The sequence below is a fragment of the Adiantum capillus-veneris genome, chromosome 13, assembly GCF_014529385.1.
Source record: "Adiantum capillus-veneris isolate H3 chromosome 13, ASM1452938v2, whole genome shotgun sequence".
In the NCBI taxonomy this organism is placed as follows: Eukaryota; Viridiplantae; Streptophyta; class Polypodiopsida; order Polypodiales; family Pteridaceae; genus Adiantum; species Adiantum capillus-veneris.
In genome coordinates, this window is record NC_140943.1 from 35,777,909 (window position 1) to 35,804,948 (window position 27,040).

Here is a 27,040-nt window from a genome sequence, read left to right on the forward strand (position 1 = left end):
GCTACAACTCAAACACAAAGGCAAAGAGCTCAAAAAAGGTACACAAAATGTGAGCCAAAGGCAAGTGGGCAGTCTATTGTGAGGGGAAGGCAACCATACAAGAGTTTTTCACTTCTACAACACCACTAAACACCACTCGTTAATTTTTCAGTTTCTTTTCCTCTTTCTCACCCAGTTTCATAATTCTCGGGTTGTTTCCATCTAGCCACTAGGAACTTCCTAGTCATATTGACCTTTGGGTTTTTGCCCCAATGTACAACCATCTGCCTCTCCATGTCAAGAGGAGATACTCTTTTGTACGCATGTTTTGGTCCCATGGGTCATATGTGACCTCCTTAGAATGATAAATAAATCAAATCAATCTATTTCTCTATGTGCGTATGCCCGCACATGCCATTGAGATTGCTCAACTTGCATAGCATGTAGTATTTTTTAATGGTGACTATCATGGGGGAAATTTGAGGACTTGTGTGTCAAGCGTGGGGGAAAATTGCTATTTTGTTCCAAAGACTACTTACTCTACCCTCATAGACGACACTTTTAGTGCCCTTTGAAAACTCATTGACAACGAGTCTATTTGTGCACTATGACACCCACTAGGAGTTCATACCAAGCCTATTGGCCTCCCACTAAAGGTTAGATAGGCCCTTCTACTTTTTGGAGGGTGGTTGAAGTACCCTTTGAGAGGGCTCCTCTCATGCTCCATATCTCACTTCTCACAAGTGGGCCTCCTCATCAACATATGGATTAGGTGATTCTATAGATTTATGACCCTCTAGTAGCTTTTGACTGGCTACGTGATTGGTTGGCAATGAGGATGACTTGCACACTGAGGTTGGTGGGGTTGTGAAGTATCGCTTCCAACCGCACAAAGGCCCTCCAACTTGTGGGACCTATGTGGGGAGCCCATGAAAAGCTCCCTCCTTAAGTTTTCGTGTTGGCTTAGGCCCATGTCACGAGCGAGAAGAATTGAACTTGACGCAGCAGCCTGAGATCAAGGTGTGCCTTCCACTTGGGCTACAGCCACTGGATGCATCAATACTCGAAAATTGAAGTTTTACACTTTGTCCGCCCTATGTGACAAGCAGGGCGCCTAATTTCGGCTTTTACGGCCTTGTTCGTAGCCCGCGTGTGATAGGGTCCTTAGGTGCCTTTTTGTAGGTGCCCTATAATCGTTTTTTGCTTAGATGAACTTCTAAAATTGGAAAGCCCTCCCATTTATATGACTAGCCCCATACTTTGCAACGCAAAAGCTTGCAATTCACACCACTAAACTTCATGGGTAGCAGCTTCTCATGTCATCATTCAATGGTCAATTTTGGGGGCGAGAGGCATTTGTGTGGTTCAACAACCACCCTCCACCTTTTTCTCTAAGCAACGAATCCAGTTGACTTGTGGGATGGGAGCTTTTGCTTGGCAATGTATTTGGAGGCACTTTAGGAGGGGATATGGGAAGGCCCTCTTGTTAGGGGATTCCCCCATCACCCTTGTGGGGTAGGGCTATGTGTAGGGGGGGTCTACATGTACCCCCAAATTTAAGGAGGAGTGTGCTACTAGAGTCCAAGTGTGGCAAGAAAATACAACCACACTTGTGTTCCACGGTAGGCCTACTTGGACAGATTAGGAAAATGGGGAGGACTCTCAAGACTCAAGTCACGTCAAGCACCTTAAAAAGAAATTGAGATTCGTAGTTGCATGGCACTCACATTGACATAGTGACACCTCCAAAGGGGGGCGAAAATGATCTTCAACTAAATAAAGGGAAGTTGACAAAATGGAACTAGAGCCTAGGACTTTTAAAAAATATGCTCGCGGAAGTGGGGGTGCCACGTAAGATCCAGGTGACCGTGGGGGCAGAAAAAAATTAGATATTTTCGTGAAGAAAGGCTTGAAAAAAAGGGGCTTCATTTTCTCTTTGAAAAAAATTGGGAAATAGGAAATCGAGAAAGCATTTTTAATGAGGCTTTGAAAGGTGGAGTTGCGTTTGCCAACATGCAAGTGTAGACGCCAGACTGTCTGTGCGGGCTCGGAGCGCTCTCTCGAAAACGAACACTCATCATTCTCTCTCTCCACAAGACTCCACACTGCACTGTACTTCTTCCTCCGGCCGTCGCAGGTGCCTGCCAGCCCAGCCGATGATGAGCCAATCACGGACAGCAACAACCTTCACGAGTCCAGACTCCAGAGGTATCCAAGTGGACGGTACCCGTCATCTGCGCCATCAGAGGAATCCCCACTTTTTTTAGTTCAGACAGGTGACAGGTCACAGCAGAGAGCGAGCTCTCCTCACGCGCAGCCTCTTGTGCCGGGCCCCTGTCAGAGCGCGCACTCAGGTTTTCAACCAGCATTGCTCAAACTTTTATAAAGATCGTACATACGGACTGCCCCAGGGACAGAAGCAGACTCTCCACAGAGAGAGAGAGAGAGAGAGAGAGAGAGAGAGAGAGAGAGAAGGCTTTCCCCTGCATGCCCTCCACAGGACACATGCTTGAAGGCTCCTTCCTGCCCCTACCACCTACAGCCCACGCTGAGCCACCCTGCCACCACGCCACTCCCAACCCTCCCCCTTCCAACAACAGCAGCAGGCCCATGTATTTCAGCCATGGCACATCATGAGACCCCCCTCCCCAGCACGAAAGCTTCTTCACCAAGCGCCTCACCCCATGAGAGCCCCTCCCATGAGGAGCCCTTGCCTCCCCTCCTTCAGTTCATCACCGACGACGACTATGCTTGTATTGGTGGAAGTCCGTCCTCTCCTCTCGCCAATTTCCATTCCACTATCGACATCTCCGAGCTCGACCAACATGCATCTGCCCCTCGCAACAGACCACATCACAACATAGAGCTAAGCAAAGTTGCATCTTCACCTGAATCCTCATCAACAGACATTTCCCAGCCATCTGCTCACAGCCTGCCCTCGCGTACAGTTAGTGCAATCGACATACCTGAGCTGGCAAATGATGCCCTGCATCGTTCACCCATGTCGAGCACTCCAAAGTCTGAAAAGGTGAATGGAGGAGCGGCGGTTCCTTTTGCCCCTCGAGGTTTTTATGGTGATCTGGTCAAGAAAGTGTCATTCACATCAAAGACGCAGGGAAAAGGCAACCAAAGACTCCCAGCCAATGGAGACTCAACACATGGTGGTTCATCTCATGTACACAAGAGTCCTCCTATGCAAGATCCCCCTCAGAAAGTCTCAAAGAGGAAATTTTTCTCTCAGCCCATGCCCACTAGAGAGAAGATGGGAGGTGGAATGCGGACCAGAAAAGGTTCTGTTTATTCAGGACCCGTTCGAAGATGTAGCACACATGTAGGATCAAACCAGGACGATGCTACGGATAATGCAAAGAAAGCTAATTATGTCATGTTTAAGACCAGGTCTAACAAGTTTGATAAGCCATTGCCTCGTACGCAGTCTCAAGATTCACGGCGAGGTGGAGATGACCCATCAAATGGTAGTTCATCTTCCAAGAGCTCTTCTGAAGAGGCGAAGGCCGTTCCTGCAGGTCGATACTTTGATGCACTAAGGGGTCCTGAGCTGGAATTTGTAAAGGTGAGTGTTCCATACATTTTTTGCAATAGATACATACTATCAATAGCTTCGTTGCTAATCTGCAGTCATGTTTTTTCATGGTTTTTGCGTCTTTCTTATGGAGGAGTCTGTTGTGACATGTTCTCTTTCTCAGCTTTACATGAAAGGATACTTGGTGATAAATTCTAATAATGTTTGCTTGGCTGTTTACTTTTCAGGACTCTGAGGAGCTGCTACTTCCATTAAATCAGAAGTGGCCTTTTCTTCTTCGATTTCCAATTGGATGCTTCGGTATTTGCCTGGGTTTGGGTAGTCAAGCAGTGTTATACAAAGTTCTGGCTACTTTACCTTCGACGAGTTTTCTCAAGATACCCTTGGTGGTTAACTTTGTATTATGGTGTCTAGCCCTGATAGCGCTTGTTGTCATATCCATCATATATGGGCTCAAATGTCTGCTATACTTTGAGGCAGTCCGACGAGAATACTATCACCCTGTGAGAGTGAACTTTTTCTTTGCCCCATGGATAGCTTGCATGTTTTTGACCCTTGGTATTCCTCCACGGATAGGAAAGTCCATACATCCAGCTATTTGGTGCATATTTACAACTCCTCTCTTGTTGCTGAAGTTGAAAATATATGGTCAGTGGCTCTCAGGGGGTCAAAGGAGGCTTTCGAAAGTGGCAAATCCTTCAACCCATCTATCTTTGGTCGGGAATTTTGTGAGTGCCATGCTAGCTGCAGTAGTTGGCTGGGATGAGCCAGCCATCTTTTTTTGGGCAGTAGGTTGTGCTCATTATTTGGTCGTCTTTGTGACTCTCTACCAACGTTTGCCAACAGCAGAGGTCCTTCCAAAAGAACTCCATCCTGTCTTCTTCCTTTTTGTAGCCGCTCCAAGTGTGGCTAGTGTTGCTTGGAAAAATATTGTCGGTAGCTTTGACCGCGTCTCAAGGGTTGCTTACTTTCTGGCTTTATTCCTCTATTCATCTCTGGTAACTGGTCCATTTGTACATCTTTGCTTTCAACTTTCTGTTCCAAATTGGACCTCTGTGTGATGTGAAAGTTACCCCGAAATTAAAGTTTTGAGGTGCTTTTGCTTTGCAGTTTTAGACAATGACACAAAATGTTTTAATGACGTGCAGGTTGTTCGGATCAACTTCTTTCGTGGATTTCAGTAAGTTTTCACATATTATGGTCTTGTACTTTTGTGATATGCTATTGAAATTCTTATTATAGGCCTTTTGCGTACTCGTTTTGATCCTTTCGTGTTTGTCAAGGTGAATGGAAAATGTAATGCTCTTTTTCCTTAGTTTTCCTCCAGTTTTGCATGACTAAACCAGTCCACTTTGGTATGTGCACACTGCAATCAGGAACATATATCTCATGACAAACATCAGATGATTGTGTTTGAAGGTAGCATTCTTTCTATGGTATTCTTTGCTACTGTGAAGAATTCTGTTTCAAAATATTCTTCACAACCTATTCCTAGAGTCAAAGCGAAATTATTAGTTTGGAAAATTCAAGGGATGATGGGCGTAAAGCTCTGGGAATTGTGCTGCGAATTCTGCTATAGTTCATAGGTTGCCGCGGTCAGACTTAAGCGTCCGAAATCTGCTCCTGCTCAGCTCTAGTCAGCTCTTACTTATTCTGTCCGGCACCACCAGGTCACCATTTTGTGACAGGTCCCTCTGTGTCAATGAGGTAATGTCCAAGTGATAGGGATATCGGTCATGATGCGTCTAGTCGGAAGCAATTGGCTGCATTGTGGATCAACGATGCCCTTGTTGGTTATTGGCAAACAAGTACTCTGTTGCCGCAACTTGGATGTTGTGAGCCAACAACACAAACTAGATGGATGTTTGTGGAGTCTACAAGCAGATGGATGCCTAAGCCAATGCCGATTCCCATGAAGATTACCGTGAAATTGGAAGGGCACCACGTGCCAAGGAGATATACCAACTAGAACTAACTTTAGCACACTTCAACCACTTAAACAGAAAGAGAATTTCACACTTGAGATGAGACGTGGAATGGCAGAGTTCCATTCCAAGATGCACTGGTCCCTCAACTAGGTGTCCCTTGCGGTATTTTTATTATTATTGATCTTGTGAGATTCAATTGTCGGTGCGAGTTTGATTGCCACTAGATGTGCTAGAATTCGCACTAGGCCTCACTTTTATAGGCACTTGGCCTGTTGCTTTTACATGTGGTGCTCAAAAGCACAAAACGTCGACTTGTATCAAAAGCTGGCCCTATAATTAAGTTAACGCTTTAATCAGCTAATGCCCAAAAGCTCAGACCTACGACGCTATGAGTCATATGGCCCTCAAAAAATGCCGTGTGCAGGCTGCAAATCACAAGCGGTTGCTGCCAGCCTATAACAAACTTGGACACCCCAAGTCAAGATTCTACCGCGACATAGCAGAGATTCACTTCAAAACAGTTCACAATTCACAATTAGGTCGACACGGCCTGGCGTAGTTCCTTGCCAAAAGGTATTGGCCCCAAAGACTGTGGCCCCTTTCGGAATTTCTTTTTGTATTAATCTGTGTTCAAAGTACAAGAGAGTGGGTAGGTGCTCACTCTCAGACTTTGCGTCTAGATGCTCTGAGAAGCGAGGGCCTAACACTTATTTATTGGTTACAAGGGATGCCCAAAAGCAGTAATCTAGAAGCTTCTTAAAATAAAGCACAAGCCCCAAAAGCTGTCCAAAAATTCAGCCAGCACAAAATCAGGAATTCCGTACACCTTTGTCAACGTAAAAAGCGGAAATCCGTACGGCAGGCCACGTGAGCACTGTGAGCGCTTTTCATGCCGCAAAATTCGAAACCTGCTACGTTAGCCTGTCGGCGCTTGTCCGGGTCTGATGCCACTTAGTGAGTGTCCAGGAGCATGCCACATCACTGGTTTGTGACATACCCCCCTCTTGAAAGCATTGTAATCGCCCTCGATTACGCTTGCAAAACAGACAGAGGCCATAAATAGTCTTAGCAGACACTGACTTTTAGTTCGACGCACTAAGCACAACACATCTAGCACATGTACCAATCGATAGTTACATCACTAGACATCACAGGACATCACATGACAAATTACATTAAAAAATCATTCCAAATCTCAGACCATGATTAATCGGCAACGTATTTAGCAATCGCATCTAGATCCAGTCAAAACCTCAAAGATGTCCAATTAACTAAACCATATTGCAATCATGTCTATAGAGATTTATGAGTCTGAAATGCTGCAGTCATTTCGTCTATCAGTTCCTGCACTTAAACAAGTCAAGTACAAATGAATCAGTATCATTTTCATTATTGGGAATTCTTGTTTATAAAGTCATACTGCAGAATACTGTCAGCTCAGCAGTATCCCTGAAACCCAAAGGGACATTAGTGACTCTGTATCAAAGTATCGGGGCATTTTGTCGACAAAGGAGCGGAGTAACTCCCCTCTTGTGCAAACCCGCTGCACTAGATTCGCCCATGCTGAAATCGGGGTTCTATCGGAGTAGACTATGCTAAACCGAATGCTTCAAGGTAAAGGTTCACAATCTGAGGAGTATCTGCTAGGTTCTCCTCCTCCATCCACTTCGCATCCAATGCGGGATAGTTCTTGAATTTAATCTTTAATCTTTCTATCTTTATGTGCCAGTATCTGTTCTACAACGAGTATCTCCTCGCTTTCCTCCACTTCGGGTTGCTCATCTGCCTCCCCATCATCGGGCACATCGCCTTTAAAAGGCTTCAAGAGACTCACATGAAAAGCATTGTGAATTCTCCAAGTATTGGGCAGCTTCAGTCTAAAGGAGACATCATTTATCTTTTCTTTTTTCTGGAAAGGTCCATAGTATCTCATGCTAAGCTTTGGAAAAAGCCGCTCCTTTCCCTTTTTCTTTCTCAGGCGTGCCTTCTCAAAACGTAAGAGCACCCAATCGTCTTCCTTTAATTTCAAAACGTGACGGTGTGGATCTGTTGCCTTCTTGTGTCTTTCCTGAGACTTTTCTAAAGCCTCCTAGACCTTGGCAAAAGCAGTGTCCAAGTCTCTTGTGTACTGGTCGGCTTCAAAAATCTTATCTTTCGTGCTTAGGAAGGGTGGAACCTTTGGAGCACTTCAGTAATCTTAAATGGCGCCTTTCTTGTCGAAGAGTGAATCGTGTTATTGTAGGCAAATTCCACCAAAGGCAAAAACTTTTCCCATTGAGTCTTCTGATTGGAAATGTAACACTTCAATAAATCCAGTACGATTGAATTTGCAATCTCAGATTGCCCATCTGTCTGCGGGTGGAAAGATGACGAGAACTGCAACCGTGCGCCAATGTTCTCCCAAATAGCCTTCCAAAACAAACTTGTGAATCGGGGATCTCTGTCAAAGACAATTGTCTCAGGCATGCCATGTAATCTGAATATCTGGGCAATGAACAGTCTCGCTAAATGATCCGGCTTGACTGTTTTCTTCATTGGAATGAAATGAGCTTGCTTGCTAAAACTGTTAGTAACAGTCCAAATACTATCGTGCTCACTCTGTGTCTTCGGGAGATAAAAAATAAAATCTATTGCAATACTTTCCTAGGAGCGGATGGGAATGGGTAAAGGCTGTAACAATCCCTGTGCTTTATGTCTGTCAAACTTGACCTTCTGGCATACCAAGCAACTACGTACAAAATTGTCCACGTCCTTCTTGAGTCTCGGCTAAAAGAAGTAACGCTCCACATCTTTCAAGGTGGTATTAATGCCGCGGTGACCCGTAAATGGTGTACAGTGGCATTCGGTTAGAACCTTTTCCCTCAACGGCTATGTAACGCACAACATCGTTTTCTTCATCAAGTAGTCATCCCAAATGGAATATCCGGCTACTACCTCCCCATTTTGCATTCGACTGAATACGTGTGAAAAATCTGGATTTGTGGCGTACTGATCGACCATGTTCTCGAAGTTTCTATGATAAATCGCAGTAATAGCCAAGACTAACGGCTTCCGAGACAAAGCATCTGCCACCAAGTTCTTTTGTCCTTGTACATGGACAATCTGGAAGTGAAACTGTGACAAGATGTTAGCCCACCGCATCTGCTTTTCCGATAGTTGCTTCTGTGACAAGTGTCAAGAAGTAGCGTAAACCTTGATGATCAGTGAAGACCGTAAAATCGGCTCCGAGTAGGTAATGTTGCCACTGAGTAAGAGCATGGATAACCGCCAAAAGCTCTTTCTCATAAATATGTGCTGTCAATTCCGGCCTTGAAAACAATCGGCTCTCATAGGCAATGACACGGCCTTCTTGCATTAAGACCGCACCCAGGCTATGACCACACGCATCAAAATATACTTCGAATGACTTTTGCAAATCCAGCAAAGTCAAAACTGGTCCTGTAGTCAATTTCTCTTTCAAAGTCTAAAAGGGAAGCTTCTAACTTCATGGACATTCTTCAAATCGGGCCAATCACGTATAGTCTCATTGGCTGGGTCCATCTGCACTCCTGTTGCTGAGACGATGCGTCTCAAAAAGTGTACTCTGGTAAGAAAAATTCACTCTTCTTGGCATTGATCACCAACTTGCGATTTCGTAATGTCTGATAGACCTGTAGCAGATGTCGTCTATGTTTTGCCTCTTCCCTGGAGAAGACTATAATGTCATCAAAGAAGTGTCAACAAGAGATCTATACTCTCTGAAAATCTTGTCCATCATTTGGTTAAAAGTCGTTGGAGCATTGGTAAGGCCAAAAGGCATCACCAAAAATTCATATAAACCGAAGCTCGTCCGAAAAGCTATCTTGTAGACATCCCCCTGCGCGATTCGGATCTAATGATATCCGCTCTTCAAATCGATCCTGTTGAAACAAGAGGATCCGTGTAGTCGATCAAGAATATCATCGATCCTCGAAATCGGAAATCTGTTCTTGATGGTGATTTTGTTGAGAGCTCTATAATCGATGCACATTCTCCAAGATCCGTCTTTCTTTAAAACCAACAACACCGGAGAGCAGTAAGGTGAAGTACTCGACTGGATAAGACCCTTTTCCAAGAGGTCTTTCACTTGGTTTATAATCTCTTCATTCTAAGCTCGGCTCACACGGTAAGGTGGCTGGTTCAGTGGTGTGCTTCCAGGTATCAGATCAATAGTATGATCCTTAGGACGAGCTGGTTGCAACTCGCCTGGCAAGCTCTCAGAAAAGTAATCGGCATGAGTGTGGAGAAAATCTTGGCGTTCTTTATCGAATTCAGACATATTTGTCATATGTTCATCATTTAACTCTTTCAAAAAGATAAGTAAACAAACAGACTGGATTTCATTAATTTCAAAATGGCAGAAGCCGATACATTAGGGACAAACTCGCCCTTCAATTTCACATCAAGTACAATTTTTCGGCCCTTTTCATTTGTGTCACTTTCTTCGTCCGATAATTGACCACGGCGTTGTTCTTATGATATGAAGGGACTCCAAGGAGGACATCACAACCTTCCAAGGGCATTATGTAAAAGTCTTCGTGCCCCAAATATCCTTGACAATGCAACCGAAGTTTGCCAATGACAGGTGTAATGGCTACATCCCGTCCGGTGCCGCTAGAACTGTCTCTACTTGTGGTCCCATTCAATCGGGTGTAATCTCGAGCCGTGCCACCAATTGAGGTGAAATGAAGTTGGCCTTGGCTCCTCCATCAAAGAAAATCAGGGCCTCTTGATCTTTCACTTTGCCCCAAGCTCGGTAAAGTTCTGTACTTTCATCAATCGTGCTTGGGTTAGTACCCATGCAATCTGGAACCAGTCCTGCTTTCATCTTGCCTTTTTTGCCACGTTCCTCTGCTGCTCTCGAACTCTTTGGCTTGTCTTCATTTTGTTCTTGCTGTGCCTTTTTAAAGCACTTCGCGGAGACATGTCAATGTTCCCCGCATCCAAAACACTTCCCCTCTTTGATGTAGTTGGCCCTCTCTCGAAGAGTGAGCCGGGGCGTGAATCCTTGTCTTTCTTTTCTTGGGAACTCTTTCTCTTTCTACTTTCATTATTAGAAGTCTGTTGGGTTCTCAGAGTCAAGATCTCATCAGTGGGGTAAGTCAGATTGCCCGAGTGTATGGCAAAATCCCGTTTCGCATGACCCATCAATTCTTGAATAGAAGTTGACTTTTGTTCCAAGCAGCAGTCTCGGATCTGTGTAGGAAGTCAGCAGCAAAACCGCTCAATCTGTTCTTGAAACGAGACCTTCTTAAATGAAGAGGTTGGTAGAAAAGAGCTCCAAAATCTCTCGCAATAAGCGTCTTGAGAATCTCCCCTAGTCATTCGAAGATGATTCCAAACAGTTCGTACATATCGTTCGTGCTCTTAAGTCAGCCAAGAAGAAATAAAAAGCCTTTTGAATTTCAACCATTTAACTGGAGCTTCTTTTCTCAATAGAAGGGTGGACCACCATGTTCGACCATTTCCCTTGAGGAAAGATGTAGCCCTCCGAATCTTGGAGTGCTCTGAGTAATGCCCTCTAGAGAAAGCTATGTCAAACTGCTGTATGAAGGCCAAAGCCCTCGGAGCATCTCGAAATCCAGAAAAAGAGTCTAACTTAATTGAATGTCCACCTTTGAATTCTCTTACTTTCTTGCTTTTATCTTCAAGGATTTCATATTGGTTGGCTTTATAAAAACGCTTCTTTGTTGCATAAAACATGTGATCGTCAGAGTCCGAACTTCCTGAGGATGAGTCCTCTGTAGAACTGTCAGAAATTGGGCAAAATTTAGGCTTCTTTTCCTTTTTCTTGCCCTTTCCAAAGCTTTGCTTTTTGCCTTTTCTGTCTTCTTCGCTCAAATCAGAAGAGCTAGCAGAGCTGTCAGAAGAAGAACAAGAAGAAGAACTGGGTAGTCCTTCAAACCGTCTCCTCAAAGTACCAATCAGACTTCTCAGAACCGTAAGAATGGTAACTCTTCTAGTCAATCTTCCTCTAATCCTTCGGAAAAGAACTCTCAAAATGAATCTAAGGGTAAAGCTAAAGCACCTGCAAAACCTAAGCTAACCCCGAATGAAAAGGTTGCACAAGGAATTATGGGAGGCTACATAACGGCTGAAGAACAAGTGATTTATGCTAAGGAAGGTGGATGTTATCAATGTCACGTCAAGGGTCACATTAAGAAGACTTGTCCTAAGACAGCCCCACCTAAAGAACCCAAAGAACCCACAGCTACCACAAGCACTTTAATGAATCTATCTGCGTCAACACATGTTTCTGACACACACATTGATGAGTCTCTCATGAAGTGTTATGGTCATGTGAAGGGTCGGCGTTTTGTCATATTGTTTAATTCAGGTAGTATGCGTGATGTGATTAGTGCCTCTCTTGTAGAGAGAGTTCGCCTAGAGGTTAGTCAGACATCTCTCGAGGTGTCTGGCTTCGCTCTCGGTATGGACTCTCTCATCACACAAGAGTGCCGTGATGTGTTGTTTACAGTTCAATAAGCTTCCTTCCGTTGGAAATTTGTCATGTCTCCTCTTTCAAGATGTGATATGCTTTTGGGTATTAGATGGTTTCGTGAGCATAACCCTCTCATTGATTGGGAAGACAATACTCTTATATTAAATGCCAAAAGTGACTCTCCCATGATCATTCGTGCTGAGGAGGGTCTGCATTCTTTGCCTCTCATTTCTCATGTGCAGGCAAAGTGTGAATTATGACGAGGAGCACAAGTGGCATTCATCTATGCCGCTCCAGTTACCCAGAGCATTCAGGCTCCAGACAGGTATTCAACTTTGTTTACCAAGTTTAAGCATCTCTTTTTGCAGGATGATCTTCCACCCCGTCTCCCACCCGAGAGGCCGGAGGACCATCGCATCGAGCTCATAGAGGGGGAACAGCCTGTCAGTAAGGCTCCCTACCATTTGAACAAGACTTAGGAAGAGTTAAGAGCGGCAACTCACGGAGTTGGTGGCCAGGGGATTCATACGTCCAAGTGTAAGTCCTTTTGTTGCTCCTATTTTGTTTGTCCGCAAGAAAGATGGTTCGTCTCGTTTGTGTGTTGATTACAGGGCATTGAATAAGATGACCGTCGAGAATAATTTTCTGATGCCTCGCATTGAGTATATCCTTGATAGGCTCAATGGGGCAAAGGTTTTCAGTAAGATCGATCTCAAGAGTGGATACCATCAGGTAAGGGTATTCAAAGGCGACATCTTCAAGTCCGCTTTTCGCACAGAGCTAGGGCAATGGGAGTATGTAGTCATGCCTTTTGGATTGATAGGTGCCGTGGGTACATTTAACCGTCTCATGGTAGACAGTTTTGGCGATATGGTTTGTGTATGTGTTCATCTTTCTTGATGATATTCTCATTTTTTCTACATCGTGGGAACAACATGAAAATGATGTAGAAAGGGTATTAACCCGTTTGGATGAGTGTCAGCTGTACATTGCAGCTAAGAAATCTGAGTTCTTTCTCATTGAAGTTACTTATCTGGGTTTTCTTTGTCTTCCCAGTGCGAGGTGTCATCTTTGTCAGATTCTCCACAAGAACCCATGTGAAATCTGGGATTCTCTATGGCTTTATGCCCTGTAAGACAGAGCGATGAAGACGGGAGTGCGCTCGATGTGCGATGTATGAAGGGTGGGAGTGGCTAATAAGTCCGAGGTCGGGACATGAAGTTGTGTGCGTTGCAATGATTGGATCCTCCGTAGAAGAAGAATCTTTCTGTGCTCTGGTATCACTGTAACAAACTTGGACACCCCAAGTCAAGATTCTACCGCGACAAGCAGAGATTTACTTCAAAACAGTACACAGTTCACAATTAAGTCGACACGGCCCGACGGAGTTCCATGCCTAGAGATATTGGCCCCAAAGACTGGCGCCCCTTTCGGTATTCTTTTTGTATTAATCTGTGTTCAAAGTACAAGAGAGTGGGAGGGTGCTACTCTCAGACTCTGCGTCAAGATGCATTGAGAAGTGAGGCCCTGCCCACTTATTTATTGGTTACAAGGGATGCCCAAAAGCAAAGCCCCAAAGCATTCTTGTTTTAAAAGCTTCCAAAATAAAGCAACTTGCTCAAAAGCTGTCCCAAAATTCAGCCATCGGAAAATCAGGGATTCTGTACGCTATGCCATGTCATCAGCATCCACGCAAAAGCAAGAATTCTGTATAGATGCCACGTCAGCCTGTCAGCGCATTTTGTGGCGCAAATTTTGGAACTGCCGTACTGTGGCCTGCCACGTGTCCCTAGGGTCTGGTGCCATGTCACCATTTGTGACAGTCCCCATGTGACAGAAACCCCTTTCTGTGTCAAAGCATGCAGAGGAGAAGCAATTTTTGCAACTTTTGAATGAAGTAAGAGCACAAACCCAAAAAGCTAACCTCATGAACATTCTTGAAGTCTGGCCAATCTAGGATGGTCTGAACCTTGGCCGGATCCATTTTGATACCCTCTAGAGAGACGACGTGTCCCAAAAGTTGGATCTCTGGTAAGAAAAGCTTACTTTTTGTTAGGTGCAACGGAATGATTGTTTGCGCTTTGCTCAAGATGAGTGCTCCGAACTGTGCTCAAGGTTCCTTTTAGTTCTTATGGAAGGGAGAGCCTTCCGTTCTTAATGGAAAGTGCTATGATCACAACAAAGTGAATGGACACTGTGCGTGCAAGTGTATGAGACTGAGAGATAGAGAGAGAAGAGAGATACAACACCAGAGACGTTGTAAAACCCTCCTCCGAAGGCCCCACTCTCGTCGGCGAGAATGGTCTACTTATTGATTGCACAAAGTGGTACAATGCGTATGCAATGGACTGATGCAACTTGGGACTATGCCGATGACGATGACGGTGATGACGAAGTCGACCTAAGGGCTGAAATCTGCAATCTTTCTACTGCTGTCCAAAAACGCTATGGGCTGAAATCTGCTAATCTTCTATCTGCTGAATTCTGACTCTATGTCGATGACGACCGCGATGACGACGATGCAACGACGACGCGCTGAAAACACAGATGCTGAAATCTGCGCTTTCCGGGCTGAAACTGTAAACCTTGCGGAAACTGACCGTGCGACGAGGAATTGCTGCGGTTCGGGACTTGATTTGCGAGGTTCGGGACTTGATCTGCGAAGTCTAACTGCTGAAAACTGAAAACGCTGATCCTAGGGCTGATTCTGTCGCGATAGATCTACAAAACGCTGAGGTTGTTGGTGGCAGATGCAAAAATGCTAGGGCTGAAAATGGAGTTTCTGTCGCCGGGATTCTGCAGATGCAAAAACGCTAGGCTGATCTGCAGGGGTCTTGTCGCCAGGGATCTGCAAGGGCAAAACGCTAGCTGATCTGTTGTGTCGTATCCAAAAACGCTAGAAGTCCTTGGAGTCCTGCTGAGAAGGTGCCTGTTGAGTGGTGCTCCTGCTGCCTCTTCTGCCAAATAGTGCTAGCTCTAGTTTGCTTATATAGAAACTTAGCAAAATTGCCCTATCTACTTTTGTTGGAAAGTCACTTAAAAATAATAAGTGAAAAATGTCAAAAATAGGAAAAATAGGCTAAATGCACCGGCAAATTCCCCTGACTGATTCTGATGGATTTTGATAGGAATGCTTATGATCATGCTGTGTGCAACCAGAGGATATGCATCTACACTGAGTGACTGGGCATGCACGGTCTACAAATAGACTCACAAAAGTGCCAGATCACTTCTAAATCTAGACTGACTGGATTGACTGAACCCTAATCATGTTGTAGCTTGTCCACGGACACATAAGGCTGGATGTGTCACGTGACATCCCCTCCTTTTCAAAGTGAGGTACTGATACCGAACTGTATGGCGTCGAGGGAGATCGCCAAAAGCATCTGGAATCTTGGAAGGGACTCTTCGCCGGCCCACTCTGATGTGTGGGTCGTGCGGTACTTGAACTTCATAAAGGTTTGCAACGCTTGCTTCTTTGGGCCGCGCCGAAAGCGACACAAAGTCATCTTCAATGCTTCAACTTTGTCTAGAGTCCTGCTTCTGTCTTCTTCAAGAATCTCCACGGCTGAAAATTCTTGAAACCATTTCCAACACAAAAACATGAACATACCCATTCCGTGTAAAGTGAATGGAAAAAATCTTGGCTTTCTCAAAGACTGTGCATGCAATGTGGATGAACAAAGAAACGGAGTGCTAAACCGTTCACCACATACATACAAACAATGAGATCGAATCTTTCTCTTATGATCTAGAGTAATCAACTGTGGCAATTCACAACGGAAATGCCCACGCTTGGTGCTCATACTGTCATGTGCTCGTTCTATAACTGTGTCGTGCCGAGGAAGAGACAGGGAATGTGACTTCCTTGAATGCATACTTTTCAGCTTTTCATGAAAAATCCGCATACATTCGTGCTCATCCATGAGAGAAACGTGCTCAACATACAATATGCCATGCCTAGGAAAAGGGATCACATAAAGACGCTGACTAAAATACAGGAAACGATCATGAATGAAACACTCGAACAATGTGTGCGTATCAATCATGCGAACACATAATACTTCCTGTGAGGGTTCTTTGGACCTAGGCTCGAGAGCCAAGATCGATTGTTGTTCCTGAATGATTGAATCGTCCTGTGGGGGTTCTTTGGACCTCGACTCGAAAGCCAAGATTGGTTCTTCGTGATTGATCAAATCTACAACGAGGTTAGCTTCGCTAGAAAAAGTATCCACTAACACATCATCCTCGTGAACAATCACATCTTCTTCATGCAACTCATCATGCTTGTGAGAAATCACATCTTGATCACGCAAATCATCATGCTCGTGAGAAATCACATCTTGATCACGCAAATCATCATGCTTGTCATTGGCATCCAAATCATCAGGCTTAGCAATATCATTCAAATCATCATGCTTATCTTTGTCATCCAAATCATGATCATGCTTCACACAATCATGCAAATCCTGTGTGTCATGCTTTGGAGAAGAAGAGACTGAGAGAGTCTCCTTTTCCCGATCTTGTTGAATATGTACCTGCATTTGAGAAAAGAGTCGCAACATCGCTTGCATTCTTGCTTTGGTCTCGCGGTCATATTCTGCTTGTCTTGCTTTGTTCTCGCAATGTATGGTTGCCACTCTTTCTGTGTATTGACGCTCTATGGCTGCCATCTTTTCTTCGTGTTCACGATCTATTTCTGCTTTTCGGTCTAACTTCTTGTCCATAAACAACTGCGGCAACTTCTTCATATGAGTTAGTGCAATCCTTGTCGTAGATGGGGAAGGGGGAGGGTCGGAAAAACCTCCTGGTGGGGAAAATTCTTCTTCGCTTCTCTCATGCTCATCACCTCCAAGCGAAGTATCCATTCCGCTTCGAGTGATGATCATTCTGAAGTCGTGGGTTCTTGTGGTCTTGGGTTCTTAAGTTCATGAGGAACTTGGGTTCTTGAGGTTCTTGAGGTTCTTGAGATTTTCTTTCGCTTGCAAACTGTGTTTGAGAAGGATCTTCTCTTCACCCAAGTTCTACTCCTTTCTGTGGGCGCACCCCTTGGCGGCCTTGCGCTCACACCAACGTTGCTTTTTTCCACCTCACGTCGATTGGCCGGCCGCTAACTGCACGGTCCGCTCTCAATGAGTGAAAAGAGACACAAGGGGAGGCTGGACAAGCTCTTCTTTCCTGGGATTCCTGTTACTCTTCAAAAACACGATTAGGAATCGACACGCCCAAGCGAACTTGGGTTCGTGCGACCGCAACAAGCAAAAAAAAAATCTTGTGATTCTTGTGGTTCTTTCCTTGAGTGATACAAAACACTGCAAAATCTCTGATACGAATGTTAGGTGCAGCGGAATGATTGTTTGCGCTTTGCTCAAGATGAGTGCTCCAAACTGTGCTCAAGGTTCCTTTTAGTTCTTATGGAAGAGAGAGCCTTCCGTTCTTAATGGAAAGTGCTATGATCACAACAAAGTGAATGGACATTGTGCGTGCAAGTGTATGAGACTGAGAGATAGAGAGAGAAGAGAGATACGACACCAGAGACGTAAAACCCTCCTCCGAAGACCCCACTCTCGTCGGCGAGAGTGGTCTACTTATTGATTGCACAAAGTGGTACAATGCATATGCAATGGACTGATGCAACTTGGGACTATGCCGATGACGACGACGGTGATGACGAAGTCGACCTAAGGGCTGAAATCTGCAATCTTTCTACTGCTGTCCAAAAACGCTATGGGCTGAAATCTCTAATCTTCTATGTGCTGAATTCTAACTCTATGTCGATGACGACGATCTAACGACAACGCGCTGAAAACGCAGATGCTGAAATCTGCGTTTTCCGGGCTGAAACTGTAAACCTTGCGGAAACTGACCGTGCAGCGAGGAACTGCTGCGGGAAGGTGAGATCTGCGAGGTTCGGGACTTGATCTGCGAAGTCTAACTGCTGAAAACTGAAAACGCTGATCCTAGGGCTGATTCTGTCGCGATAGATCTGCAAAACGTTGAGGTTGCTAGCAGATGCAAAAACGCTAGGGCTGAAAATGGAGTTTCTGTCGCCGGGATTCTGCAGATGCAAAAACGCTAGGCTGATCTGCTGGGGTCTTGTCGCCAGGGATCTTCAAGGGCAAAACACTGGCTGATCTGCTGTGTCTTGTCCAAAAACGCTAGCCAAGCTGCTGTGGAGCAAAAACGCTAGAAGTCCTTGAGGTCCTGCTGAGAAGGTGCCTGTTGAGTGGTGCTCCTGCTGCCTCTTCTGCCAAATAGTGCTAGCTCTAGTTTGCTTATATACAAACTTAGCAAAATTGCACTACCTACTTTTGTTGGGAAGTCACTTAAAAATAATAAGTGAAAAATACCAAAAATAGGGAAAATAGGCTAAATGCACTGGAAAATTCCCCTAACTGATTCTAATGGATTCTGATGGGAATTCTGATGGGAAGTCTGATGATCATGCTATGTGCAACCAGAGGATATGCATCTATGCTAAGTGACTGGGCATGCACGGTCTACGAATAGACTCACAAAAGTGCCAGATCACCTCTAACTAATCTAGACTGACTGGATTGACTGAACCCTGATCATGCTGTAGCTTGTCCACGGACACATAGGGTTGGATGTGTCACGTAACACTTTTCTTCCCATTCACCACCAACCAATGTTGCCTCAGTGCCTGGAAAACTTGTAATAGGTGGTGTTGTTGCTCTGCCTCATTCTTGGAGAATACGATGATATCGTTGAAAAAGGTGCCCACATTGCTACACTCGACCTGTATTCCCATTCACCACCAACCGATGTTGCCTCAGTGCCTGGAAAACCTGTAACAGGTGGTGTTGTTGCTCTGCCTCATTCTTGGAGAATATGATGATATCGTTGAAAAAGGTGCCCACATTGCACAAATGACCTATACTCGACCTGTATTCTCGAAAAATCTTGTCCATCATCCCGTTGAATATTGTAGGAGCATTTGTGAGACCAATAGGCATCACCAAATACTCACACAATCCAAAGGACGTCCTGAACGTGGTCTTGTATACATCTCCAAGAGCGATCCTGATTTGATGATAGCCACTTTTCAGGTCGATTCTACTAAAACAAGTAGAATCTTGCAACCTGTCCAGTATATCATCGATCTTGGGTATTGAAAACCTGTTCTTGATGGTGATTTTATTGAGAGCCCTGTAGTCAATGCACATACTCCAAGATCTATCTTTCTTAAAAGATCGGCAACACTGGTAAACAATATGGTGATGTACTGGGTTGAATCAAACCTTTTTCTAGAAGTTCTTTCATAATTTCTTCGTTTTGGGATCTGCTTACTCTGTAAGGTGGCTAATTCCGTGGCGTATTGCTCGAAATCAAATCAATAGTGTGATCTTCAGGATGCCGAGGAGGTAACTCTCTTGGTAAGCCTTTAGAGAAACAGCCTAAGCTTGCAAAAATTCTTGTCATTCCTTCTCAAGGTCGGACAAATTCGACATTTTCTTGTCATCTATCTCATGTAAGAAGATCAAGTAAACAAATTGACTGGATTTCATTAATGTGGAAATGCCGGAAGTCGATACATGTGGGATTGACTCGCCCTTCAATTTTACATCAAATACTATCTCTCTATCCTTTTCATTCTTTAAAGCTGCTTTTCTCGCCCTATAGTCAACCACAACATTGTTCTTGTGGAACCAATGATTCCCAAAAGAACATCACATCCTTCCAAAGGCATGATGTAAAAGTCCTCGTGTCCTAGATACTCCTGGCAATGCAATCGAAGTATTACCTATGACAAGTGTAATGGAAACATCCCGTCTAGGTGTAGAACTGCCTCAGTTGATGGTCCCATTTCATACGGTGTAGTTCCAAGTCGAGCCGCCAATTCAATTGAAATCAAGTTGGCCTTGGCTCCTCCATCGAAGAAGATAAGGGCTTCTTGATCTCGTACTTTGCCCCACGCTCTGCAGAGCTCCGTACTTTCATCCATTTTCTCAAGGTTGGTCCCCACAAAATCTGCTACCAATCATGCTTTTGTCTTTCCTTTCTTTGCCTGCTCCTCCGCTTCTTTAGAACTCTCTAGCTTGTCCTCTGGCTGTTCTTCTGGTGCTTTGTTAGGGCACCTGGCTAACACATGCTCGTGTTCCTCGCAACCATAACATTTACCCTCCTTGAAGTATTCGGCTTGTTGCTCTGCCGACAGTGGAGGGCCTGAAGATCTCTTTTTCTGTTGCTTTCCCTTCCTTGTGTAAAAGTTGTTCGTATCTTGTCCGGTCCGAACTGTGACCAATCTATCTGTGGAATACGTAAGAGTGCCCCCGTGCATTGCAAACCCTTGCTTTGTGTGTCCCATCAGTTGTTGCATGGACTCGAACTTCTGCAACAGACAATAATCCTGAATCTCTTTAGGTAGACCACAACAAAATCGCTCTAGCTGCTACTTGAACGTGATTAAGAAGAGGCAGGTAAGAAAGTGTCCCAAAATCTCCGACAGTACGTGTCTTCCTTGGTCATCCTCAGATGATTCCAAGTTGTCATTACATCACGTTCGTATTCTTGAGTGAGCCATGAGGAAGTAAAGACTCGCTTGAACCGAAGCCACTTTGTTGGTGCCTCCCTCCGTAGAAGCAGGGTAGACCACCAGGGTTGTGCATTCCCCTTGAGGTAGGATGCCGCCCTCTGGACTTTGGAATGCTCTGAATAATGTCCTCCGAAGTACGCGCTGTCAATTTGTTGGATAAAAGCAAGGGCCTTGCGGGTATCCTTAAAACCAGAAAAAGTATCAAACTTTACTACTTGCCTGCCCTCCTTGAAATCCTTAGGTTTCTTCTTCCTATCCTCGACGCTCGACTCTGTTTTCTTGGCGACTTCTTGGTATTCATGAGTCTATTGACTCGCCGTTCCATTGCTTCCTCGAATTCATCCTGTGAGTACACCTTCTGAGCAGGAGTCTTGGGTGTAATCGACTTCTTCAATGCTGAATTCAAAGGTGATCTGGTGGCGGAGCGCCATCCGGAATGCATCTATTCAAGTGGGTGCTTGGTCATGAATTTTGCATACTGAGGATCCTTAAGAGTACTAAAGCATCTGCCGGGCACAAGCGTTAACCTATTGTTGCCGTTGCATCTCCATCCTTTCGTATTCAGTAGGTGGAGACTGCCCGCATTGTTCCGAATCTTTTGAAGATGGACGATGTCCATTAGAATCTTCGTTATTTTCTCCCGAGCCGGAGTGGTCGGGTGCCACAGTTTCATCTTGGCAGGATTCTTCAATTGAATCCATGTGTGTTGTGAGTAAAGGGATCGGATCCTTCGTAGGAGAAGAATCGACTGAGCTCTGATACCACTGTAACAGACTTGAACAATACTGAGAGAGAGAAACGACTTGGAACGTCGTAGCTCCGCACCCTGAGAGATTGGCTTCAAAGACTGGCGTCCCTTTCGGTATTTCTTTATTATTAATACTTCACAAAGTACAATGTCGGAGGGTCCTCGTCTCAATAGTGCTCCCAAGCGTATCCGCCTAAAATTGAGGCCTTTGCACTTTATTTATAGGCCCTAGGCCTTCCAAAAGTTAGCGCTAGGGCAGCCAGCACAAAACACAGAAATCCATACGCCTGCCATGTCAGCAATCAGTGCAAATCGTGGAACGTTCATACAGCAGTGCCACATCATCATCTCCACGCGATTTGGGGGCCTAGATTTATTTTTATTCCCTTGTGTCCCCTTAGGCCCTATCGAACAGGGTCCCATAAGTTGGGGAACAACTCATAAAATTTTTGGGTCTTTAATTTTAAGCCTCTCAGCTAGGCTCTGCAAGTTGGCAAAACTTCTTCAGCATCTTTCAGTATGGCTATGACCCCTCTTTGTCCGGAGTCTATCCTTTAGGTCAAGCCACGTCATCATCTTCATCTATATTATTGAGAAAAATCGAATAAACAAAAGTACTTGCTCATTAATTTCGAAATGGCTAAAGCCGATACAATGGAAACTAACTCACTTTTGAGTTTTATGGAAACTCGGCATATTTCAGATCCTCCTTAAGAGTACTTCATCAGGTGCTTTGCACAAGTGCTGACTTGGAGTTGCCGTCGGGATATCTGCAAGTTGTGGATCCTCGATGAGAGTTTCTTGGAGTTGGTCATTCAACTCCTTTCAGTTTATTGTTACTTGAACATCCATTGCCGTTAGATTCGTCTTCCTGTAAAAGTGTAGATAGGACTCCTTTCCATCCATGATCGGATGCTCTATCAAAATCCATGGTGTGTGCTGCAAAAAGTCGGACCGGATCCTTTGACTTTGACACACGAACTTCAAAACTCAAAGTAGTCGTGACACGAAGAGGCGGAGCTCCACTTCAGGATGCATTGGCCCCAAAGTCTGGCGCGCCTTTCAGTACTTTTTTCTTGTATTAGTCACTCATAGAGTACGACTGCTCGGAAGTCACTTTTTTGCAATCGGTGCTTCCAAGCTGATCTGCAGGGAATGACCCCCAGGCTTTCTTATAAAGGCCTCAGGCCTAAAAGCAAGGGTTACAAAAAGTTGGTATTCTGAAAAACAACTGCTAAAAACTAGCACCCAAAAGCACTCAGTTGCATATCAGTTGCCACATCATCAAGTTGTATGGACAGTGAGTTTTTCCGCTACAGAAAGCGAGTGCCATGTCAACAGGGCCGTACGGATGGCCATGGCATATTTGCGATTGTTTATACTCTCTCAGCGGGTCAGGTTGCCACGTCATCACTTCTGACAGTAGTACTCTTCATGTTCCTACTTGGAGATGGTTGTCTGGCCTTCAATTCTCTCTTTCTCTATCTGAAGGTCTTACCCTTCTCAATTTACTAATTTATACTGGTCCTGTCTGGCTTGTGGTGTCAATCACAGAGATTCATAGTATCAACTTGTGCCATAGTTCAGTGTTATTTCAAAGGACCAAATAAAACTTGTCTTCTGGTTTTTGGGCATTTTTTGGTTGGAATATCAGTGTGATATAAGAATGTACTTTGAGGTGGCAAGTTTGTTTATCACTCTCTAGTTCTATGTTGGAGAGATGTAATTGATTAATTTTGGCTGACAAGCTGTGAAAGATAACTTCTCAATTCCAGCATTTGGGTTTATGCAGGTTTTCTGTTACTTGGTGGGCTTATACATTCCCAATGACTGCATCAGCAATTGCAACAATCAACTATGCGGTTGAAGTTCGGCATCCAATCACACAGGGTATGGCAGTCGTTCTCTCATGCATTTCAAGTGTGGTGGTTATGAGTGTATTTGTGGCCACACTGTACCATGCAGTGAAGGGCAATCTACTTCCAAATGATGTGGCAATTGCCATCACGAGAAAGCGACACAAACGAAAGCAAAAGGGCTCAAAAGTAGATCCTCTGTTTGAGAAGATGTCGAAGGAGGATGAAGATGATTCAACAAAGCTGTTTTTGGCAAGTGAGGGAGGGACCATTGTCGCGTCTCTTGAAAACGGTTTGATCAGTTTCACATCAGATCCTTTTCCTGTGTGTGCAAATGCAACTGAATCAAATGCATCTCAAATACCTTAGTTCATGTAATGCGTGTGTTGTATTCTATGTACCCTACACCCCCAGCAATTTTGTTTACCTGATATCAGGTATATTCACCATATTCAGAAACTTCTTTGAGCTGTGTTGCCCATGTATGGTCCTAACCATAACTCTTCAGCTTGATTTATTGATTAAATGATTGATAATCATGAGAACTTCACAAGTTTGATATTTTGAGAGAGAGAGAGAGAGAGAGAGAGAGAGAGAGAGAGAAATGAGAACTGAGAAATGTTATATTAACGTCTTCAAAAGGCCAAAGTGACCTATGAGACCAGAAAGTTACAATGTGGTGGATTTGATCCAAAGTCAGAGTAACAAGATGAACAAATGACAGAATGACAAAATGACAAAATAAAATACTATGGAATCCTAAATTGCTAGGAGTGAACTAAGCAGCTACATAGCTAGCTGGGATAGCTAGATCACATGAGATCCAGCATCGGTCGTTGGCGGATCTCATCAATCTCCTCCATGGTCAGTAGTCTGACCGGGCGTCGTGCACGTCGAGCCAAAGTGATCCGAATCCTCTGATGTAGCCTCCGTTGATGTTGTGTAGTCCTTCGCAGTTGTGGGCGTATGGATCTCCCTAGATCAGTCGCTCGGTCGATCAAAATGCCTCTGGTGTAAAGCGACGAGCTCTGCTGTGGTAGTAACTCCTCCGGGTGTCCAGTGGCAGCTCTAAAGAAGTCTGTGATTTGTCTTTGAGATTGGCTAGCCTCTCCTCTCATCAGGCTCTCTCTGTGTCTGCGTAGCTCCAGCAAAAAGAAACCTAGGCATCTCTGATCCTCGTACTGCATGACTCTAGAGAAAGGTCCAAAGCCCTCTCTGAACAAGCAATGAAAGCGGCCTCGCATCTCGTAGTAGACGGGGCAGTGGCATGTGTAGTGCAACACTGTCTCAGGCTCGATGTCACACAGGGGGCATGTCCTGGCCTTTGTTGGTATTCCGCTGTGTCTCCCAGTCTCGATCCGCAGCTGGTGTGAAGATGTGCGTATCTGGCCAATAGCACATTGTATCCCATGAGACAAGTGGATGTCCACGTATTTGGGCCTCGTCACAAAACCATCCTCCGTAAGCTGGAGGAGATGCTCTCTATAGAAAGCCATCTTCGTGCCCAGCTCTTGTGCTGGCTGTATCCATGTCCTCTTGGTGTCTAGCTGAGTCAAGTCCTGGCGAATGAGCCTGGTGATCTCGGACTGTGTAAGAGAGAGAGAGAGAGAGAGAGAGAGAGAGAGAGAGAGAGAGAGAGAGAGAGAGAGAGAGAGAGAGAGAGAGATATGATATATTATATTAACGTCTTCAAAAGGCCAAAATGACCTATGAGACCATCAGATACAAAGTGGTGAATCTAATACAATGTCTGAAGTACAAGTACAAAAAGTACTGAAAGTAAAAATGAAAACTGAAATGAAGTGTGAAATGTGAAATGTGAAAATGTAGAATAGGCCCTCAATGACAATCTGGGTGTCGTGCTAGAATGCCTCTGATCCTCTGCTGGAGTCTCCGTCGATGTAGTGTGCTCCTGTGTCTCGGTCGTGGTCGTCTCGATCTCCCGAGCTCAATCGCCCTGTCAATGAGGGTGCCTTTGGTATGAATGTGGGTACAACCCTGCGCTGGTGGTTGGTCTCTTGGCTCCCTCGATCCAAAGAAATCTGTGATCTGTCTTTGCGACTGTTGTACTCCATGTCTCCCCAACAGACTGTCTCTATGTCAGTGTAGCTCAAGTAGATTAGATATAAGCCAAGGCATCTTTGGTCCTGATACCTCATGACTCTATCTAGGGGTCCAAAACCCTCCCTGAATAAGCAATGGAAGCGCCCTCGTATCTCATAATACACAGTGCAGTGGCATATGTAGTGTAGCTCTGTCTCTGGCTCTCTGCCGCATAGTTGACATATCCTAGACTCTGGTGGTATCCCTCTGAATCTACCCGTCTCAATCTCCAGCTGGTGTGAGGATGTGCAAATCTGACCAATAGCACATCACAGACCATGAGATAAATGAGTGTCCATGTAGTTCGGACGAGTCACAAACCCATCCCCTGAAAGTTGGAGAAGGTGCTCTTTGTAGAAAGCCATCTTCGTGCCCAACTCCTGTATCGGCTCTACCCATGTCCTCCTGGTGTCCAACTGTATAAGATCCTGACGAATGAATCTAGTGATCTCTGTCCGTGTGACTGGCAGGGAGGGTGCTTCCAGGGAATACTGAAAGGGAGGCAATCTATCCATGCTGAGACCATGCCTCTGAAACCATGAGGTCATCTTTGCATACCAACATGATGCATCTCCCTGCATCGCTAACTGTCTAGAGGACTCAAGAGCCAGTCTAGTATATCTACCTCTATGTGTATCCCATAGACTGTGCATAAAGGACACTGATCTGATAAGAGCCTCAATCTCTATAGGAGGGGCGGCTACCTCCGCTCGAATAATCGCATGTGGTACAGAGGCCTTGGCTCTAATCATCCGGGATATCATAAATACCAAGGGTCTCTCCATGTTCCTCCAACTGTCATGATTCACAGATGGTCCCCAAACTTGGACCCCATAAAGCATAGCTGAAGCAACCAAAGTATCAAAGAGCCATAGTTTTGTTCGTGGTTCTTGAAACTGAACTTGCGAACACATCCTCTCTAGCCCTCCTAATGGCGCATAGGCTTTGGATAGTCTAGTCTCTATTGCTCTCCTCAGGGTAAACCTCGGTCCCGTGAATACCACCCCCAGATATGTATATTCATCTGTGTACTCCACAGTGTCCTGGTCATATACGAGTGTAGGTGCCGATCTCTTGACACACTGTGGTGTGGTGTTAAACACCATAACCTTGGTTTTACCAAGGTTCACAGACAGTCCACTATCCTCTGCAAAGTTGTGCAATGCATCCAAATGTCTTTGCATGCCCTCTGGCGACTCTGACATTAACACAATATCATCAACATATAATAATAAAGGGATCCATGTCCCTGTCAGTTGAGCGCCTCTGTCACCCTCTTTGTCAATGTAGTCAGAGACCTCATCTACATACATACCAAAAAGTGTAGGGGACAAAGGACACCCCTGTTTCACTCCAATAGTGGAATGAACAATGTCAGAAATCCCCTCAGGAGTGCGTACCTGGCCAGTCACTGAGCCGTATAAAGCCATGATCCCCCATATGATCTCTGTGGGTACTCCCAACTTCAGTAGCCTGTGCATCAATCTGGTCCTCGGCACTGTGTCAAATGCCTTGCGGAAGTCCAGAAAGCAACAATACATCCGTCTCCCATGTGCCCGACCCTCCTCAATAATGGCTCTGAGTGTAAGAATATGGTCCAAAGTGGAGAAACCCCTCTTGAATCCAGCCTGCCCTGCTGCTCGTATGCCCTCATTTTCTGCCCATTTACTCCGTTGCTGTTCAAGAATGGATGCATACAGCCGTGCCAATGTGTGCCCTATAATAATAGTACGGTAGTTCCCTGGTACCGTGGGGTCCCTTGCCTTGAAAAGAGGTACAATAGTAGATAATCTCCAGGACTCGGGTAGTCCCTCACACATGACACGGTTAAACAACTGCGCAAGAACCTCTGACAGTAAATCTCT

The 27,040-nt window shown here is 44.9% G+C and overlaps 1 protein-coding gene across 3 annotated transcripts; it reads left to right on the plus strand.

Moving 5' to 3' along the window:
* The first annotated feature begins 1,998 nt into the window (after positions 1 to 1,998).
* On the plus strand, positions 1,999 to 23,625 carry LOC147443808 (guard cell S-type anion channel SLAC1-like). Of its 3 annotated transcripts, none has more exons than XM_086526604.1 (5): positions 1,999 to 3,553; positions 3,751 to 4,521; positions 4,672 to 4,703; positions 4,900 to 4,942; positions 23,009 to 23,091. In XM_086526604.1, exons 1-4 carry the CDS (start codon positions 2,603 to 2,605, stop codon positions 4,928 to 4,930), a joined length of 1,785 nt encoding a protein of 594 aa, XP_086382730.1. In that variant the 5' UTR covers positions 1,999 to 2,602; the 3' UTR covers positions 4,931 to 4,942; positions 23,009 to 23,091. The 3 variants fall into 3 exon arrangements, with proteins under 3 accessions (XP_086382730.1, XP_086382729.1, XP_086382728.1); XM_086526603.1 differs by lacking the exon at positions 4,900 to 4,942 and adding an exon at positions 23,182 to 23,625 and having other exon boundaries at positions 2,000 to 3,553; positions 23,009 to 23,106; XM_086526602.1 differs by lacking the exon at positions 4,900 to 4,942 and having other exon boundaries at positions 2,001 to 3,553; positions 23,009 to 23,625.
* The last annotated feature ends 3,415 nt before the right edge of the window (positions 23,626 to 27,040 follow it).

Excerpts from the sequence above, each read along its gene's own strand:
- LOC147443808 (XM_086526602.1), top strand. The coding sequence starts at position 2,603 with ATGGCACATCATGAGACCCCCCTCCCCAGCACGAAAGCTTCTTCACCA. Across the intron at positions 3,554-3,750 it reads CTGAGCTGGAATTTGTAAAG|GACTCTGAGGAGCTGCTACT; the intron begins GTGAGTGTTCCA and ends TTTACTTTTCAG. Across the intron at positions 4,522-4,671 it reads TATTCCTCTATTCATCTCTG|GTTGTTCGGATCAACTTCTT; the intron begins GTAACTGGTCCA and ends AATGACGTGCAG.